The sequence below is a fragment of the Cinclus cinclus genome, chromosome 16, assembly GCF_963662255.1.
Source record: "Cinclus cinclus chromosome 16, bCinCin1.1, whole genome shotgun sequence".
In the NCBI taxonomy this organism is placed as follows: domain Eukaryota; kingdom Metazoa; phylum Chordata; class Aves; order Passeriformes; family Cinclidae; genus Cinclus; species Cinclus cinclus.
The window spans coordinates 869716-888080 of NC_085061.1; the positions used below are offsets into that span (position 1 = coordinate 869716).

Sequence of the window (18365 nt, forward strand, 5' to 3'; positions counted from 1 at the left end):
ATCCCAGAATGGGTTGGGTTGAAGGGACCTCAAAGCCACCCTGCCAACGGCAGGGACATTTTCCACCGTCCCAGGCTGCTCCAAGCCCCATCCAGCCTGGCCTTGGGCACTTCCAGGGATCCAGGAGCAGCCACAGCTTTCCTGGGCCTGCCAGCAACTGCTTTAAAAAAATACTCCTGGTGAGGCACTGGGTGAGAGGAAAAACGTCACAAAATCAGATAGAAACCAGTCACTTCTAGCAAGCAAAACGAGACAAATTATAAATACTAAACATTTATTATTTTTCTCATAGGAAGGTTGCAAGATTCAATTTCAAACAACAGGACAAGGGCTTTCATTGCTGTTGGGATTTTGTTTTGCTTCTTTTAAGGGGAAAGAGAGAAGAAGGAACTGGTGTAAAGATACTACCAGAAGCAGTGCAAATTGAGGTTAATTTCTTTCTTCAGCATCCCAGTGCTGAAACCACAAGCTAAGCCCTTCCCAGTTCAATTGAGTCTATTTTCCAGTTCCCTGTACATCACTGAACACGGTCAGGGCTCTCTTTCTCCTTCACCCTTCCCCTCCAAGAGCACCCAGCAGTGACAGCCTTGCACTGCACTGAAGCCTGGAGAAGCCAACATGGCGACACTTCATCAAAATGAGACCTGAACAGAACAAAAATGCACAGAACTCCCACCCTGCTCAGCCAGGCACCCTCTGCTGCAGCTCCCCAGGCTCCTGCCACAAACACGTGTTACACATCCACAAAAACACAGACAGGGAAATCAAAGAATCCAAGAACACTTTCAGTTTGAAACTAAGGAAGGCAAGCTTGAAACAGGAGTTACTGACACCTTGTGCAAGTCCACTGTTAGACAGCTGGGAACGGGAGGCAAGTCCTGCTCACAGGAAATATTCCCTGGAACCACCCAAAGGCACCAGGCCTGTCCCAGCAGCAGCACCAGGAGCTGTCCCAGCCACAGCCCAGGGCTGGCACGTGCAAATCCCATCCCTTCCATGTCCTGGCCTGAGCCAAGGCAGTCATGGGGCTCCCCAGTGCTCCCCTCCCTGCAGCCCTCAGAAGTCGATGTTTGCCAGACCTGTGTGAAGAGAAAGAGGGATTTAGGGGAATTTACTTATTCTTTACCCTCCCTGCCCTTCACTGAAACCAGCTCAGTTACATACAGCAAGAAAGATGCTTTGAGAGATTTCATCTTTTTAAACTTAAACAAAAAGGATTTGGCTGTGCAGAAAGCAGGAAAAGGGTTGGGCTGTACTTTTTTAACCCTTTCTGGATTGGGATGCAGCAATTAATTTGATGAAGTCAATTTGCAGGAGCTCTAGAGTTATTCATGGCAGAAGGAACAACACAAAGTTCAGGAACCTCAGGGTCTGCCCATAAATTAGGAAGACAAAGAAGGGGAAAGTACCATTAATGAGGGCAGCAGATTCACACTGGATAAAAAAATCCCTGCTTTGGAGTAATGCATATCCATAACCAAGACACCTGCACCCCTCAACCTCAGCACCCCAAGCTGTCCTAGGCCCTTCTCTAATCCCAGCAAAGAACAATGCTGAGATCCCCAAAACAGGGGCTGCTATGAACAGGGGAACTTTAGGGCCTCAGCTCCTCTAAAAATAAGTTGCGTGTTACAGGCACCACTTTTCAGCCTGAAGAAATCCAGTGCAGAACGTGGGTTTTGGGCTCAGACTCTGCAGGATTCAGGAGAGCAACACCACTAGGCAGCAGCTCTGTCCCAGCAGCAGCAACAGGGTGCTGAAGAGCTCCTTTTACCAGTTTTTATAGGAAAATCTCTTTTTACCAGCTCTGTCAGAGGCTTTGCTGCCCAGCCAGGCTGCAGATACCAAATCTGTTCCCGTTTGCTGAGGAACAATCAATAAAATAACAGCAATAAAATCTGCTCTTGAAAGGGCAGAGAGGATGAAGGGGAGACAATGATACAAGTGGCAGGCAGAGGTTTTCTGGAAAGAGTGAAGTCCCTGAAATTGCAGCCAGAAGTTGAGACAAACTGTGACTGCAACAGAATTGTTCTTCTAATCTAGACAAATACAGGCTGTGGCCATCCATCCTTCAGCCAAACAATTCCCCTCATTTTAGCACTTCTTGAGCAGCAGCAACATCCAAATGCTAGAGAAAGCCTAAATCAAGTCTTTCTGGAATTTCACAGAAATTCCAGTCCAGGAGAGACAGAATTTTAAGAAAAAAGGGACACATAAAAACAGTGAATTTCAGAGGGAATATTCTTCCCCCAGGAGAAAGTGGTGTGGAAAACTTCAGTGTCAGATGGCTGCAAATGGGGACAGTGCAGAGAAGCCTGGGATAAGTAATACAAATTTATTTTTGTGTTGTCAGGACACTGTGCCTTCATATACCGTGTGCCCATATGGCACTTCCCATGCATGGGATTTGTAAACCTTTCAATTAGCACTGATGGGATAAAGCAGGCAGTTATTTAAAGTAACCCATACGGCATCTTCTGGTGCAAAAATTCCAACTCCCCTGTACTGGACAGGCTCCCCACTTGGATGCCCATAAATCCCCCAAAGGCTGTAGAGGAACAATCCCCAGCTGGGAGGTGATCCCAGCCCTGGGATGGAGCAGCAGAACCCAACCCTGGACCAGGAGGGCTCTGAGGACACCTGGTATGACATCCCATGACATCCCATCCCACAGGGCATTTCCAGAGCAGGATCACCCCCAGCTGCTGCAGAACCTTACCCAGGTTGCTGCTGTCCTTGGAAGCCCAGCAGATGCAGTAGTGCTGCATCAGTTGTTCAAACAGTTCTTTTTCATCCAGGAATTCAAGGGCTTCTATTCTGTAGGCATAAAATAAAAGTCAGGATTTGAGCTGGACTCTCGGCAGAATTTTTACTGAACTGCTCACTCCATGAAAGTGAAGATTATGCCAGAAAGGCAGTTACCCCTGCAGGGAATAGTTACAGGTATTTGTTCATGATGCCACCACTGCTCCCACCCCTGTCAATGCAAGGAACAAGTGACACACCAGCTGCTTTCAACTCCTCATCCCTGCAATTCCCTGTTCCAGGACTCATCTGTGTCCTCCTCACAATACCAGGGCTGCTACTGAGGAGCTAAAGGGGCAAAAGTTCCTAAGTGCACTCCCAGGTGTGAAGTGCTGCAGAGGAACACTCCAGGAAAGACTTTACTAAAGGAAAAGCATTTGCCTCACTGATACTGGAGGACAGAGTTTACATAACCCTATTTCCTGGCATGTGGAACAAGTGCAAGGAGCTGAACAGATCCAAGGTAGCCAAAAATGCTGCAGAGAAAGCACGAGCTCTGTCTCCACCAGTGCCATATGGTCCCACCACACATCCCTGTTCCTATTTAAACCACCTCTGATTTCCACTCTCACCTGTGCAGTTCCAGGCTTTGAGAAACCCCCATACATGGATATTTTGACCAAGGTAACTTGCTCAGCTAATTCCAACTATGAATGACTCACAGCAATTCGCATTTCACATTATATCCCTGAGAAGTTACTCCTTAACATTTCCCACTGTTTATAGCATTTAAGGCAGAACTATGAACAAAATCCAGGCAGATTAGTGACTGTTAACAGCCTTTAGTCCCTGCTCTGTGCTCTGAGTTCCGCAGACCCAGCAGTCTCCCCCTCATGATTTCAACGTGTCTTGGTTTAACCCCAGGCAAAATCTTCACAAAATCTTCACAAGAAACATCTTGGGGACTGCAAAAAGTCAACACAGAATTTCTGCGGCATCTTCCATCTGCAAATTTCTGTCATGAGATGCCTTCTGTCACACCCAAATAAGCCATCACTCCTTCCAGTCTGCTCCTGGCAGCGTGCACCCTCTGGATCATCAATGCAGGCATTTTCCTGGGGGCTCTGCAGAGTTTCAGGCTCAGGAATGTTGTGTCTCCCTGCAGCACCTGCCTGCAGCCTCCTCTGTCACACCAGGGGATCTCACACTACACATGGACAGGAAGGACCTTGGAAATGGCATCTGAAGGTGACTTTGGGGTCCCAAAGTGGTACCTTTTGACATCAGCCTGTGGCAGGAAGCTGTAAACCTTCATCATATCGACAGCACGGGCATCCTCCCAGCCATTTTCCAGCAGTCGTTCCCTCTGGAAAACAAAGGGCAGCACAGCTTTCACAGGATTCCAGGGAAAATCCAGAGCACAGCTTCCCCCCCTCAGGATTTCACTGGGCAGCTGATTGATCTGTCCTTTGAAAAGCTCCCAGACTCTTCCCTGAACGTCTGCTGCTGATCTCTGCAGGGCCAGGCAGGGCTGGGCTCTGACCAGGAGGTTTTGTGCCACCACTGACATTCAGCTATCAAAGAGAAGCTCTGGAGTGACCCAACTGTGGCCTGCCAGGACCTGAAGGAGCCAACAAGAAACGCGGAGAGAGACTGTTTACAAGGGATGGGGTGACAGGACACAGGGAATGGCTTCCCACTGCCAGAGGGCAGGGATGGATGGGATATTGGGAAGGGTGGGAGGGTGGGCAGGCCTGGCACAGGGTGCCCAGAGAAGCTGTGGCTGCCCCTGGACCCCTGGCAGTGCCCAAGGCCGGGCTGGACACGGCTTGGAGCAGCCTGGGACACTGGGAGGTGTCCCTGCCATGGCACTAGATGGTCTCTACAGTCCCTTCCAAGCCAAACCATGCCCCCAGCAGAGGGCTCAGTGACTGCCCCACCCTGCCCTGGTCCCTGCTGAGCCCCACAGGGCACGCTCAGGACTCGCAGCCAGGTTGACAAAGCTCAGTCTCAGCCCCCTGAGCTCTGAGGCCTCACCTGGGAGTCCAGGGAGCTGCAGAGCTCCACCCCAGCCAGGTTGCACTGGCGGCGCTGCAGGTTCTCGATCATGATCTGCCCGAAGCGATCCCTCATGTTCACCTCAGGGACACAAGGAGACAAAAGCGTTCCCCTTCCACCCACAACAGAACCACAGGAAAAGCAGGAACCTGCTCAAACCCTTGCATTGCCTACGTCACAAAATGCACAGGATGTCAGAGTGGCACATCCTCACAGCAGCTCTCGCTCCCCCCTGCCGCCTCCTCCTCCTCCTCAGCAGCAGCCCCAGTGCCAGGGGACAGTGCCACTGCCCTCATGGGCACCAGAACTGCCTCTGCTTCCAGCTCTCAGCAACTTCCTTCAGCCCTCCAGCAGTGATTTACAGCTTGGAAGATCCTGTTACTAATTCCTGGAGCCACCCAGTTTCCCCGAGGCAGTGTTTTACTTCCACAGGGAGAACCAGAGTTCATGCTGATGTGATTTTTGCACCACTTTGCCAAAGAACACAGAGGTAATTATGTAATGTTATACACCCAGAGCCAGCACTCAGCATCACTGCTTTTCCCTCTGCTTCAGCTAAATCAATATTCTATGGTTTTTTCCACATATGGATTAAGTCTCAATTATTTTGCTTCAACATAGTCCAGAAATTGTCTTTCAGAATAGCTGTATTTTCTCTACAATGAGCTAACCAAGCTCCAAGTTAAAACACATTACTACAGAAATTCAGCAGAAACTGCTGTTTCTACAAAAGGACATGGCCCACTCTCATTCCTCAACACCTCCCACCTACGAGAGCCATTTTAATGACAACAATGCAGGTCTAAAAATGCCCCTTTGTTTTTACCTGCTCATAATTGATAACCATGGCCACGGGGAAGGTGCTTGCTGCCCACTTGAGCAGGTTTGCAGACTGCTGGGGGGTCATGTAAACCAGCACACACTCGGCCACCAGCAGCGTTGGCAAACTGCAAAACAAAACCAAAGGAGAACATGATTTCCAGCAAAGGAACAAGAAAAATCGACTAAGGACTGTGAGCAAGCAAGTCACTTCATGTCCCCAGAATTTCCTGAAAGAGCTCCATTTTTTAGCAACTAGACTGAATGAAATCTGTTCAGTGCATTGACTAAAACTGGGCTTTGGCAGCTGTGAATGAATGAACCACAGCAGACTCCTGTGGTTGTGAACCAGAGATTTTAGGGATCAACCTCCCCAGAGTCAACCCTGAGCACAGAACAGTGTGCATCCTCTGCCAGCAGGAACTGAGGTGTGTTAAAATTCCCTTTGCAGGACAGCTGTGCCCTGTACACACAGCTCACACTCTTGTGGAGATCAGTGAAATCAGGCATTAATTACAATTAGGAAAAAAAAAGTTGCCTCTTTAAAAAAAGTTCCAAGAAGAATTTTAATTAGATAAACTTTTTCAGTATCTGTAAAACAATCTTCATATATTATCATCTAACAAAATGTAAGTTTGCACTTTGCCTCTTCCCCCTCCATCCACAAAACAACAAAAATAGACATCTACACAAGTGATTTTCTTCACAATAATTGAGTTTGCTTTTAATTGCTGGAATGAAAGGGAAAAAAAGTCACTAGAAGCAAGAGAAATTCCACAAGGAGCAGCAATGTAGGCAAGCAAGGCAACATTTCAGAGGATGGAAGTGTAAAGAATTAAATGGCAATTTGATGCATTCTGCTTCCCCATATGCTCTCTCCCACCCAGCCAGATCGCTGCTATTTATACTGCTTACATTTGAAAGGTCTGTCCATCATCCACTCAGAAACTCAACTCCTGCCCCCCCAAAGCCTCATGTTGAACAAGAAAACCCCAGAGGAGCTTTGGGATTCAGATGCCAAGGATTCCATTGCAGCCCAACCAAAAGGTTTAGAGAACAACAGGGGGTTAAGAGGAGGCCACAGAAAACAATGACAGAGATAAAACTCAGAAATCACAGAATGCTGGGATGGTTTGGGCTGGGAGGGATCATAGAGAACACCCAGTGCCACGGGCAGGGACACCTTCCACCACCCCAGCTCCAAGCCCTATCCAACCTGGCCTTGGACAAGGGCTTCCACAAGCCCCCATCAAAAAAACCCAATTAAAACCCTATGATCTTACTGTACATCCAAGCCATGTTTCTTTAGCTTTTCCTCCAGGTCTGACGAGAAACGCAGGTCTGCTCCTACTATGGAATATCGACTGGAGTCCAGGCTGTGGCAATCTGCAGGGCAAAAATGTGGAGAGACTAAGGTTACAAATGAGAGGGATGCTGGAGCTGTGAACCAAAAAAACTACACAGGAGCACAGGAGCTGTGAGTCAAAGTCTGTTACACCAAACTATGAGCAGCAAACTCTTCTTTTTAAAAGATGAATGCCCTTCCTGGTTGTGTTTTCCAGTGCTCCATCACCAGCAGACCCTGCACTGAGCCTCCTCTCTCCCTCTGCAGCCATGCTGAAGCAGAGAGGTTATCCCAGCTGTTACCATGGTTTCCAGGAATGCAGAGAGAAGAAAAATGGGAAGATTAAAGGCATGATTTTTGGTTTGTTTTTTTTTTTGAGAGTCTTCTTAGATGGCCCAACGTATGTAGGTAGGAACTACATAAAAATACATCATTTTCTGAAAAACGAAGCTAAGTGACAATATTTCAAATATTAACAACGATTATAGATCTATGAATTAACTATATATGCAATTATATAATAAATACGGGGAGCAGACATAGACCTGAGGCCAAAATAACGTTAGCATTTAGCCTTCTGGTATGATTTAGTGGTGGCATTTAAGGAAAGTCAAATTAGAGAAGGTATTCTGAGCAACAGATATTCCCCTGGGATACAAGAGGATCCTGTGGATGCTTCCCAGCATGAAGCAGGGACAAATCCCAGAGCCCAAGGAGCCCCTGGCACAGCTGGGAAGAAGCAGCAGAGCCCCTTGCCATCAATAATTCTGACACCCAGCAGCAATGGATGCACCCAGGAAGAGCCTGGAGGAGCCCAGTGCCCACAGGAGGCACTTCCCAAGTGCTCCATCAAACCCAGCCAGAGCCAAAGTCCTGCAGGAACACTGGGATGGCTCTGGAACAACTCAGCTTTTCTGGAGAGCGCTCCAGACCTCCCTGGGCAGCCCCTTCCAGTGCCTGGCCACCCCTTCCATGGAGAAATTCCTCCTGATGTCCAACCTGAGCCTCCTCTGGCACAGCCTGAGTGAGGAGACAAGAGAAGCCAAGTGGATGAAGGGGCAGGATGAAAGGGGTTTCCATTTCAGGAGAGGAGAACAAAAAAACTGGGGACAAGTGTGGGTTTTCCCAATTATTACATGAAGCAGTGATCAAACATTCCAGAGGATGCACCTCTGCTTAGTTTTCAAGTGACCAACTCCTTGAAAGTAGCACTAGCCACAGTAGCTGCCATTCCAGCAACACTTGGGAGCAGATCCAGGAATCAGAAACAGTTCAGAAAGAGAGTTACAAGGGAATAAAAGAGGAAAAAAAAAAGAAAAGTAGTGCAGCATGTTGAATGATTCAACATTTTGAGTCAAGGCTTTTTCCATGTGCATGTTCTGTAATAGCTTTACTACTTCCCACACCCTTCTATTTAAGTGATTACATCAAGGCCATGATAATGGCATCAAAAAAAGCCACCCAAAAACCCCACCACACACAGGGAAGTGTTTAAATAGGGGTTGGTTTCTGTCCATGGATACGGCACAGCGAGCGTCAGCCACCACAATTAGTAGGGAATTAATGCCAGCTCCCTGTCCAGCTTTGGAGGCTTGGACACACAAATACAGCAATAAAGAACAGAAATAAAAGCCAGAAATAAACCACAAAACTTTTTAAGTGATCCAGAAGAAGAGCACAGACTCCAAGGTGGAAGTAAACGTGCCTTGCTCACACCACACTGATTCAACATTTTTGTTGTAAAATCCTGAATTGGTTTGGATTGGAAGGGACCATAGAGACCATCCAGTGCCACCTCCTGCCATGGGCAGGGACACCTTCCATATCCCAGTGTCCAACCTGGCCTTGGACACTGCCAGGGATCCAGAGGCAGCCACAGCTGCTCTGGGAACCTGTACCAGGCCCTCACCACCCTCCCAGGGAAGGATTTCTCCTCAGGATCTCACCTCAATTTTGCCCTTTTCAATCTGATGAGCCTTAACCAGGCAAACTTCAACTGCTCCATCACCTCCCCCTTAGGGAGCAAACAACCACTGACAGCAGGGCAGCTGGAACTGCCACTGTCCCCAGCCTGGAGGGCAGAAATCAACCCACAGACATCCCCAAAACTGCTGGGCCAGCTCTGGCACCAACTCCTACCTTACTGCAGGGCTGGAAATTCTTGGGGCTGTGCTGAGAAGGGATGTTCCCTGTGGGTCCCTTCCCACTCAGGATATTCTGGGAAGTATCAAAGTGATGCCCAGGACTGAGCAGCCTTGCTGCAAATGGATTTTACAATTCCTGCTCATCCATAGGGCAGCTGGAAAAAGAAAACCAAGTTCCAGCCTGGAAAACCAAGTTCCAGCCTGGCAGCACAGCCACGGGGTCCCCATTGATTTCTTCTGAGGAACAAGAGTTTGTTTTAACTGAATTGATTTTGTGTGTGTTCATTCTTACTGCAGTGCTGTGACTCAGGCCAGCTGCCCTAATGGTGGCACAGCCAGAGACATTTGGTGGCTTAAACCACTGAAGATCCCATATTCCAGGCACTAATTCCTATGCAGGCACCACCACCTCATGCTGTTTTTTGAGTGAGGTTGTTTGGGTGGGTGTTCTCCTCCAGAGCTGCCCTGGGGATTTCTGTAGTGCTCACACTCAGCCATGTACAAAGATCCTCTCTGAACTTGGCTGAAATGAAAGATTGAGAAACACGAAACTCATATTTGAGAAATGCAAGGGAGGGGATGGAGAAGGGGAGAAAGAGGAGCCTCACTACCCCACCTACCCCACCCAGGCTCTCCTGGCCCAGGCACAGGGCTCAGCTCTCCAGGAATAATCAATAGAGAATGCTCTGCCCTGGGCACACACTTGTATGTTTATTTTCCATGACTTTGGCACAGAGGTAACAACACAAATGGTTCAAATTTCACAGTCACAGAACAAGATAAGCTCGTAGTAACTGAGTAGTAGCAAGAGCTGCTTATAGTTGCCTTTTGACCTCACCACATTGAATCTTTTCTTCCCAGCAATGTTAGGAGAAGTAACTGCAGTGCTGGAGGGAGGCCTCAGGCCCTCCAAGCTGCTGGGGCAGCACTGCAGCCTCCAGGCACACCAAGCTCTTCCTCTGCCACAAGAACTCAGCTTTCTTCTCTTACTCCCTTCTCACATTAGTGCAACAATTTCCTGGAGGTTTTCAAGAGACAGCAGGCAGGATACTATTGACTCAAAGTGACTTCATTAGGGTTTTCATGCTAAGGTATCTTTGGCAGCTTCACGAAGCAGCAGCTCTGCATGCTGCTCTCCCCCAGCCTAGCAGGGCACTGCCACACACTCAGCTTGTCCTGGAAGCTCAGGGTCAGCCCCTGCAGGTCCCCCTGACACCCACACCGGGTCACAAGAAAGTCTGCAGATGGAGGGAAGCTGAAACAACCTAGTGGCCAAGCTGGCCTAGCCAGGGCAGAAGGTGTGAGAGGCACACAGGGGACCAGCTCACCAGGTGCAGCTTGCACATGCCAAGGTCACAGAGGTGCAGCACTGCTCTCCCAGCACCCACCAGGCAGCACCCGAGCTTGGAGAACAAGGTGCTGGGGTGCTGCCACAGGGATGTCACTGCTGTCCCTGGGGCTGTCCAGTGACCACCTGCACTGCTGGGAACCAGTTCTGTCCTGGCCCTGCTTTGGCCACTGCCCAGCACACTGGGCTGCCCTGATGCCAGGGAAGCTGTGTGTTACCTGCTGTGCTAGCAGCAGCTTCATGCCATGCCAACACTCGGGGTCAGCAGAAAAGCAGTGAGAGAACCCCAATACCAGCACGACTCAAATCCAAAATTCCCAACAACCTCAACTAATCACCGCTGGTGTGCCAGACACAGGAGTGTGAACTGGTGTGGGGAGGCAGGCACAGGGAGGGACAGGATTCTAAAAATCCTGGTCCACATCCCCACAGAAATGTGTAACATTTCCCTACCTGGCAATGCTGCTCCCCTGTGCCAGGTGGTATTCCCACAACACTGCACAGCCTAACAGCAGTAGCAGGTCAGAGCAAAGGTCTCCCTAGGATGATACCCAGCCTTCCAGAGGCCAACAGCAGCTCCACAGGGAAAAGTCTGAGAGGAAACACCTACCAACACTGGCACCTAAGTTGTTTTCTAGCAATTTCTCAAAAATACTTAATATTGCTTTGTATTTCTGGACCATTACTGAGCTCATGCTTTCATCCATCTATTTATTCTACTACCCAGATCCTACAGGAAGGCAGCAATAATCATTTACATGTGAGGCACAAACTGTTTTTCCCCCCCATGTGCATCACTTTCTATTAATCCACATTGAAATCATCATCAAGTCACTAATTTCACAAGATACTTCTACAGTTCTTTACCACTCTTCAGAGTTCAGATTTGCCAACAAGCTGCCACTTACTAATCACTATTTTCCCAATTTTTTTCTTGGTGTTAAACAACAACATATCCTCAAGCACAGATCTCCATCTCCTCCATAACAAAAATTAACAACATATGCTTGCCCTCCATCCCAGCTCCTCATCCATATGAGAACCATTCCTTCCCCATAACCACTGTGCCATTTCTCTGGCACACTTTGCCATAGGACACAGTCAAAACACATTCTTGAAATCCAAGCACTGTACTGACATCCTTTTCCAATAGATATGTTGGCTTAGAGAACTCCAGCAGATCTGGGAAGCACAACTTACCTTTCCAAAAGCCATGGTGACTCTTTCTCAACACATCCTATGATCCCTGTGTTCCACTAAGTCTGTCTGTTAGAGTTCCTGTGATTTGCTCAGCACAGACATCAGTCCCAATGCCTTGGCATTCCCTGGATTTCCCCTGGAGCCCTCCTGAGTCCCAGGCACAACCTTCCAGCTGGAGACTGTTCAATGAGAGGGCACAGACCACCCAGCAGCTGAATAAATTCCTTGTCAAGTCCCTTTAGATCAGTAAGAACTCTGTTCATTTGTTGATTTATCTACTTATCCCAGCACCTCTTCTGCTGGCACTTGCCCGTGAAGCAGTTCCATCCACTGATCCTCACACCAGAGCTCACAGGGATCTCACTGTATCTCCCTGTGCCTGGGGGCCAGTTCAAACTGGAGTTCCACAACATTTCCATCATCTCCACATGTCCTGGACATGCTGCTGCATCCCAAACACCTTGGAGCAGCAGAGCTGCACCAGCAAGGTTGTGACTCTGAAGTTTTAACACCCAGCACTGAGAAGGAACCACTGGTTTCTCTGGAGCTGCTGCTGTCTCACCAGTACACTCCAGTGCTGTGGGAACTGGCTATGGACAGATTACAGCAGTGCAGGCTGCAAGGTCTGCAGGTGTTTTGCTGTCTCAGGTGTACCTGCAGCTCTCCAGGAACAGAAAGCCAGCCCTTGGCAGGGATCTGGGGTGCCTCTGGGACAGTGCTGGTGCAGCACATCTCCCTGGGGCCAGATGTGCCCCAGGAGGGCCTGCCTGGACTGGAACTCAGGGGTCCCCAGGAGCCCTTTTTTTTTCCTCAGCTGAGGTTCTGGGGTTTCATCTTTGGGGTCCTGAGGGTACAGGGAGAACTCTGCCCTTCGAAGGACATCTGCAGAGCTGGGAAGTGAAGACCCGATCACGTGCAGCAATAAAATCTGCAGAATGTGCCCAGAGCCTGGGCTAGGACTGTGCCCATGGAAGGGGCCCCAGGTGGTGACACGGGGAGCACCAGGCTCTGCCAGAGCCACCCCTGCTCACACAGAGCAGCTGCTGTGCTGGATGTGGGAATTACTGCCCCTCCTAAATTGTCCAAGGTAGCTGCACCACCTCAGCATCTGCACTGAGAACATGAACTCAATGGAACCCAGGGAATTTTCCACAAGTAAAAAGGTTTTCAAGTGCAGTCCTGACACAAACATACAATTATAGAATGACTTGGGCTGGGAGGGATCTTAGAGATCATCCAGTGCCACCCCTGCCATGGGCAAGGACACCTTCCACTGTCCCAGGGTGCTCCAAGCCCTGTCCAACCTGGCCTTGGACACTGCCAGGGATGGGGAGTCCACAACCTTCTGTTCCATAATGAGGTTAGAGAGAGTACAACCACACCAAACCACCTGAAATTACCATCTTTTTAATACCAAAATGTAACAAACAGCACTGGATCATGAGCCTGGACTGTGCAGGCTGTGTTTCTGCTGTGAAAAGTCTGTTAAATGTAAAGACTTGTGCTCTTAATGAGACAGAAAGCAGATAAACACTCAACAGATATTTTCAACCAGTATCCATGCCTCTCTGTAGCACTTTTTCCCTTCCTGTGACAGAAAAAGAGCTACATATGAGAGAAAAAGAAAAAACCCAACAACTTTCTGCCAGAATAAAACCATTTAAAGAGAAGACATTTCTAAAATGACACAGAACAAATGGGCAGGAGTCTGTAAGAGAAGAAAAAAGCCTCTTTTCCCTCCCAATTCTCTGTCCAAACAGCATTTCAAACATTAAAAGCCTGCCCACATAGCAGAACAAAATGATCAGAAAAGTTTTAAAAGTGCTGCAGTACATCACTGACTGAGTTTGAAGATGACTCACCTATTAGAAGAGAGTCCCCTGAATGGGATTCCATAATTGGTTTTGACAGGGGAGGTTTTGATCTGTGGGAAGAAGGAAGAAGCATCTCAGAGCAGTTAAGCCTGTTTAACAGTGTGCTTACAGCTTTTCTCTTAACATATATATATATATATATATATATATATCTGTGTGTGTGTCTGTGTCTGTGTGTGTGTGCCAAAAGCAGCCAAGGGAATATCTCTGCCCTCTGCTGGAAAGGAAAACCTTTGCAAGTTCGGTGAAGTTGGAGCTGAGTTTTATAGACAATTTAAGTTTTGAGAGAATCTTTCAAGAGAAATCCAGGTACTCTGTAATGTGTCTTCAACAACCCTTAATGGGTTCATTCCAACAGGATATTCCCATGCAGCAGCAGCTGCCCTGCCTCCAAGTGAACAGGCACATCTGGGAATTCAGCACTGGCTTCAGCAGTAAGAGACTTCATCACCTCTAACTGTCAGAGACTGTCCCTGCCACAGAGCCAGCTCTGCTTGGCTCCCTAAAGCCTTCACAGTCACATTCTCCAGCCTGGGACACTGCAGAGCCTGCCTGCACAATGAACCTTTATTCTACATACAGTCCTGGAATGGTTTGGAAAGGATCTTAAAGCCCACCCAGTGCCACCCCTGCCATGTTTAGGGACACCTACAGTCCCAGACTGCTCCAAGGCCTCTCCAGTCTGGCCTTGGGCACTTCCAGGGATCCAGGGACAGCCACAGCTTCTCTGGGCACCCTGTGCCAGGGTCTCACCTCTCTCCCATCCCAGAATATGAAGAGTTTCTCAGCAGAGATGAAATACTGACACTGACTGACAGTCTCCCACAGCTGAACACAGGCCTCACACTTACTTGATGTTATGGATTTTTCTTGCAACGATCATTGGAAAATCCACTTCAAAATATTTTCTAGGGAGAAGATTTTCATCCTGGGAATTGGAGGAAGATACTAGAATTAGGGACACTCAAGTTTCACTTGCACAGGACAAGACAGAACCTCAAAATCTGAACAGTTCTGGTTTGGCATATGATGGCATTTTAAACAGTGGTATAACAATGTCCCACAGCTTAAAACCCCCTAAAATCCAACAAAAAACAGCTGAGAGACATTAGAATGCTGTCTAAGAATTAAAGAAATTATTTAACATTTTAAGTAATCACAGAATCCCAGGACAGCTGGGGTTGGAAGGGACCTTTGGAGCTCATCCAGTCCAACCCCCTGCCCAGGCAGGGTCACCTGGAGCAGGTGACACAGGAACGTGTCCAGGTAGGGTTGGCATGTGTCCAGAGAGGAGCAGGACTCAAATCCCAGACAGCAGCTCACCAAACACACACTCCAACCATGTGTCTGGGGAACTGGGAGAGCACAGCAACAGGAAACTGCCACAGCATCTACCATGATTTTCAGCAGAGCCTTCCAAGGAAAGAACCAAGAATGTTTTGCACAGGCTCACCCAGACAGTGCCCACATTCCAGAGCACACCAGCCTGCCTACACTACCAGAGGGGAGAGCTCTTCATGCCATGTTGGCAACTTCCCAGCCTGGAGGAGCAGCTGTGCCAAGGCTCTCCCTGTGCAGCAGTCCCTTTGTGATGGATGTTGCTGCCTGCTCTGGCTGTCAACCCGTGGGTTTCTGAGGTGGAACCAGCACTCAGAGCACCCCAGTAACTGGCTCCCAGCTTCTGTACATTCATTACACCACACCCGCTCTCCGCAAGGACAAAGAATTGGAATTATAGCCTCCATTTCAGCTGTTAAAATCTCTGTTACCAAAACAGGATATTGGCAGAGCTTTTATAGGAATGCGGGTAAGACAAAAGCTTCACATCTCAGAAAAAAAAAAAAAAAATCAGAATTGTCTCCCTTACACTGATGGAATACAATGAATTGTGACCAAGCAAAATGTTCCTCAGGCTTCCCTCCAGAGCCCAGATTTAACAATTTAAACACTAATGAGAAGACAATTCACTCAGAGGTGTGTTCACTCAGAATAATCCCATCATACAACACCTGAATAACAACACCTGAATTTCCATGAATTACACACACACACAAACATTCCTTTATATGGAACAGGGTGCCCAGAGAAGCTGTGGCTGCCCCTGGATCCCTGGCAGAGTCCAAGGCCAGGCTGGACAGGGCTTGGAGCAGCCTGGGATAGAGGAAGGTGTCCCTGCCCACAGCTGAGGGTGAGACTGGATGATTTTCCAGATTCTTTCCAATCCAAACCACTCTGTGATTCCATGATTTACATAAACTCACAACTGGAATCCCAGTGGGGACAGTGTGACAGCAGGTCAGGGAGTGACCCTGCCCTGCACTCATCCCTGGTGAGGCACAGCTGCAGGGCCCAGTCCTGATCTCCGAGAAAGACAAGGAGCTGCTGGAGAGGGTCCAGCAGAGGCCACACAGATGGTTTGGGGTCTGGAGCATCTCTGTGGTGAGGAGAGACTGCAGGAGCTGAGCCTGGTCAGTCTGGAGAAGGAAAGGCTGAGAGGGGATCCCATCAATGCATACAAATCCCACCAGGGGTGGCAGAGGATGGTGCCAGACTCTGTTCAGTGACAGGATGAGGAGCAGCGGCCAGAAACTAAAACACAACAAGTTGCACCCTGACATGAGGAAGAACCTCCTTCCATGACAGAGGGAAGAGCAGAGCCCTGACATGGCAGAGCCTGGAACAGCTGCCCAGGGAGGGTGTGGAGTCTCAGGAGACACCCCAAACCCACCTGGACACGTTCCTGTGTCACCTGCTCCAGGTGACCCTGCCTGGGCAGGGGGCTGGGCTGGATGATCACCAGAGGTCCCTTCCAACCCCAGCTCTCCTGGGACTGTGTGAGAGCTCCTGCTGTGCTGCCCCCCTGCACCCTGCCCTGTGTGACAGAGCCAGTCTGGAGGAGCCCAGAGCAGCCCCCCAGCCCCTGTCCCCAGCCAGGCTGTCCCTGCAGCTCTCCTTACCTTCAGTCTCCAGAACAGGGTGTCCATACCAGCCCCAAGATTAACAATCTGACTGTTGCACTCTGTCTTCTCCAGGAAAGCCTTGATCAGGTAACTGACCCCATGCACACGAGCATAATAACCTGTAACACACACAAACCCTGGGCAGTTACCATTGTCACATAATACTCCACATTTAACACTCACAGAGATCTTTAGGTGATCTGTAGGAAGAATAATGCCCTCTTTTAAACATACCTAAGGGCTTTTGTTTTCTTTTTTTAATTACAAACAAAACCTCATGCACTGATAAAACTCAACTCCTCGGGTAAACAGAAGTTTCAGTCAAGTTTCACCTCAAGCAGAGCAGAATAATTCTACACTTGCAGAGACCCAGCTGTCCTGGGTCAAACCAACATTTCTGACTGCTTTGAGATCTCTACACCAGGACACAGAGAGACAGCTCATTCAGAACACAGAAAGCAAAGGAAGAGTTTTGATTCACAGATTGATTAATTTAAAGTATCAGATACAAGATGGAATTATAGATACAGCATGCTGTAAAGAACCCTTGTCTCATTCTTTCACTCATTCCCTCCCCACCCTAACTCCCAGTGTGCAGGGGTTTTGTCAGGGCAGGTGAGATGTCCCCATTCCCATTCCAGCTTGCCTCTGTTGATCTCAGGTGCTTTCCTTTCTTTGGCTTGTCTCACAAAAAACTGGATGTAGGGGTCCTTCCAGTAGCCAACACTCACAGCAAATCTGTGCATCAGCAAGGAAGAAAGAATTAAGAAATAAGGCCATCAGAATTCACCCTAAAAGATACACAGGCTGGAAAGGTCCTGCTGGCCTGGGTGTGCACATGCAGATATGGCATAAAAACCTGTTCCATGTGTGGAACTATTTGAATTAAGTATATAAAGTTTAGTTAGAAAATTTTGCTGGTGCCATATTCAACAGGCATCTTTTTAATGGCCTCCTCACTGTCGGACAAAATTTTGTGAGCAAAAGACATGAATCTCAAATACTTCCTCGTGGGGGACCCAAAAGATGAACAGTGTGTCTCCAGCTCCTCAAATGCACAAATCAGGCTTTACTTCTACACTGTTATATAACAAGGTACTTGCAGCTGTTCCAGAGCTCCTACACATCAGTTTAGCACGGAGTTTTACAATTGATTGCAAAAGGAAAACTCTCCACCCAAACTCAACCACCCAAAGATCTGCTGCTCCAAAACCCGTAAGGCCAGCCCGACCAACCAGCAAGAACAGAGATTTAATTTCCACCCAGGCACTACGGAGCAATGAAACTCATCCCCCTCGCAGTGCTCATCCTGCAGGGGGAGAAAGAAAGAAATCTGAAAACACCAAGATGGTTCTTGGCTGAGATATCAAAACCGACCAAACGTTATTAGCCGGGGGCCAGCAGTGGACGCTGCTTTACAGCCAAGCCCCCGGGCAGGGTTTAAAAGCGGGGGGGGGGGGAGAGATTTGGAGCGCAGTGCGGGTCCCCGGTGCTCGGAGCATCCCCCATCCTTGACCAGGGGCCCTCGGAGGGGCTCAGCCGCGCACACACCGGGAGTAGCTCCGAGCGTGACCCCCAGCCGGGCCCCGCGGCCGCTCTCCCCGAGCCTCGCCCCCCCGCCCCCGCTGCCCGGCCCCACCGTGGTGCGGAGGGACACCGGCGAGCCCGGCCCGGCTCCGGTACCGTTTACAGACGGACGCGTCCTCGCACGTTCCCCGCACCGCCTCGTCCGCCTCGTCGGGGCCGGCAGCGGCCGCCATGGAGCGCGCGGGGCCCGGCCGCTGCCACCGCCCTGCGGGCCGCCCCCCGCCGCCTCTCATTGGGCAGCGCCGGGCGGAACTCGGCAGCCATTGGTCCGTGCGCTCATCGACG

The 18365-nt window shown here is 49.2% G+C and overlaps 1 protein-coding gene across 2 annotated transcripts; it reads right to left on the reverse strand.

Annotated features, from left to right (window-relative positions):
* Nucleotides 1-291: 291 nt before the first annotated feature.
* On the reverse strand, nucleotides 292-18273 carry LCMT1 (leucine carboxyl methyltransferase 1). 2 transcript variants are annotated; one of them, XM_062503376.1, is made up of 11 exons: nucleotides 18177-18273; nucleotides 17140-17231; nucleotides 16491-16612; nucleotides 14385-14461; nucleotides 13522-13583; nucleotides 6906-7008; nucleotides 5630-5750; nucleotides 4783-4884; nucleotides 4020-4111; nucleotides 2720-2817; nucleotides 292-1079 (listed from the first exon to the last, which is right to left on the reverse strand). In XM_062503376.1, the coding sequence occupies exons 1-11, from the start codon at nucleotides 18251-18253 to the stop codon at nucleotides 1057-1059; spliced, it is 969 nt and encodes a 322-aa protein (XP_062359360.1). In that variant the 5' UTR covers nucleotides 18254-18273; the 3' UTR covers nucleotides 292-1056. The 2 variants fall into 2 exon arrangements, with proteins under 2 accessions (XP_062359360.1, XP_062359361.1); XM_062503377.1 differs by lacking the exon at nucleotides 17140-17231 and having other exon boundaries at nucleotides 18177-18257.
* Nucleotides 18274-18365: the final 92 nt, after the last annotated feature.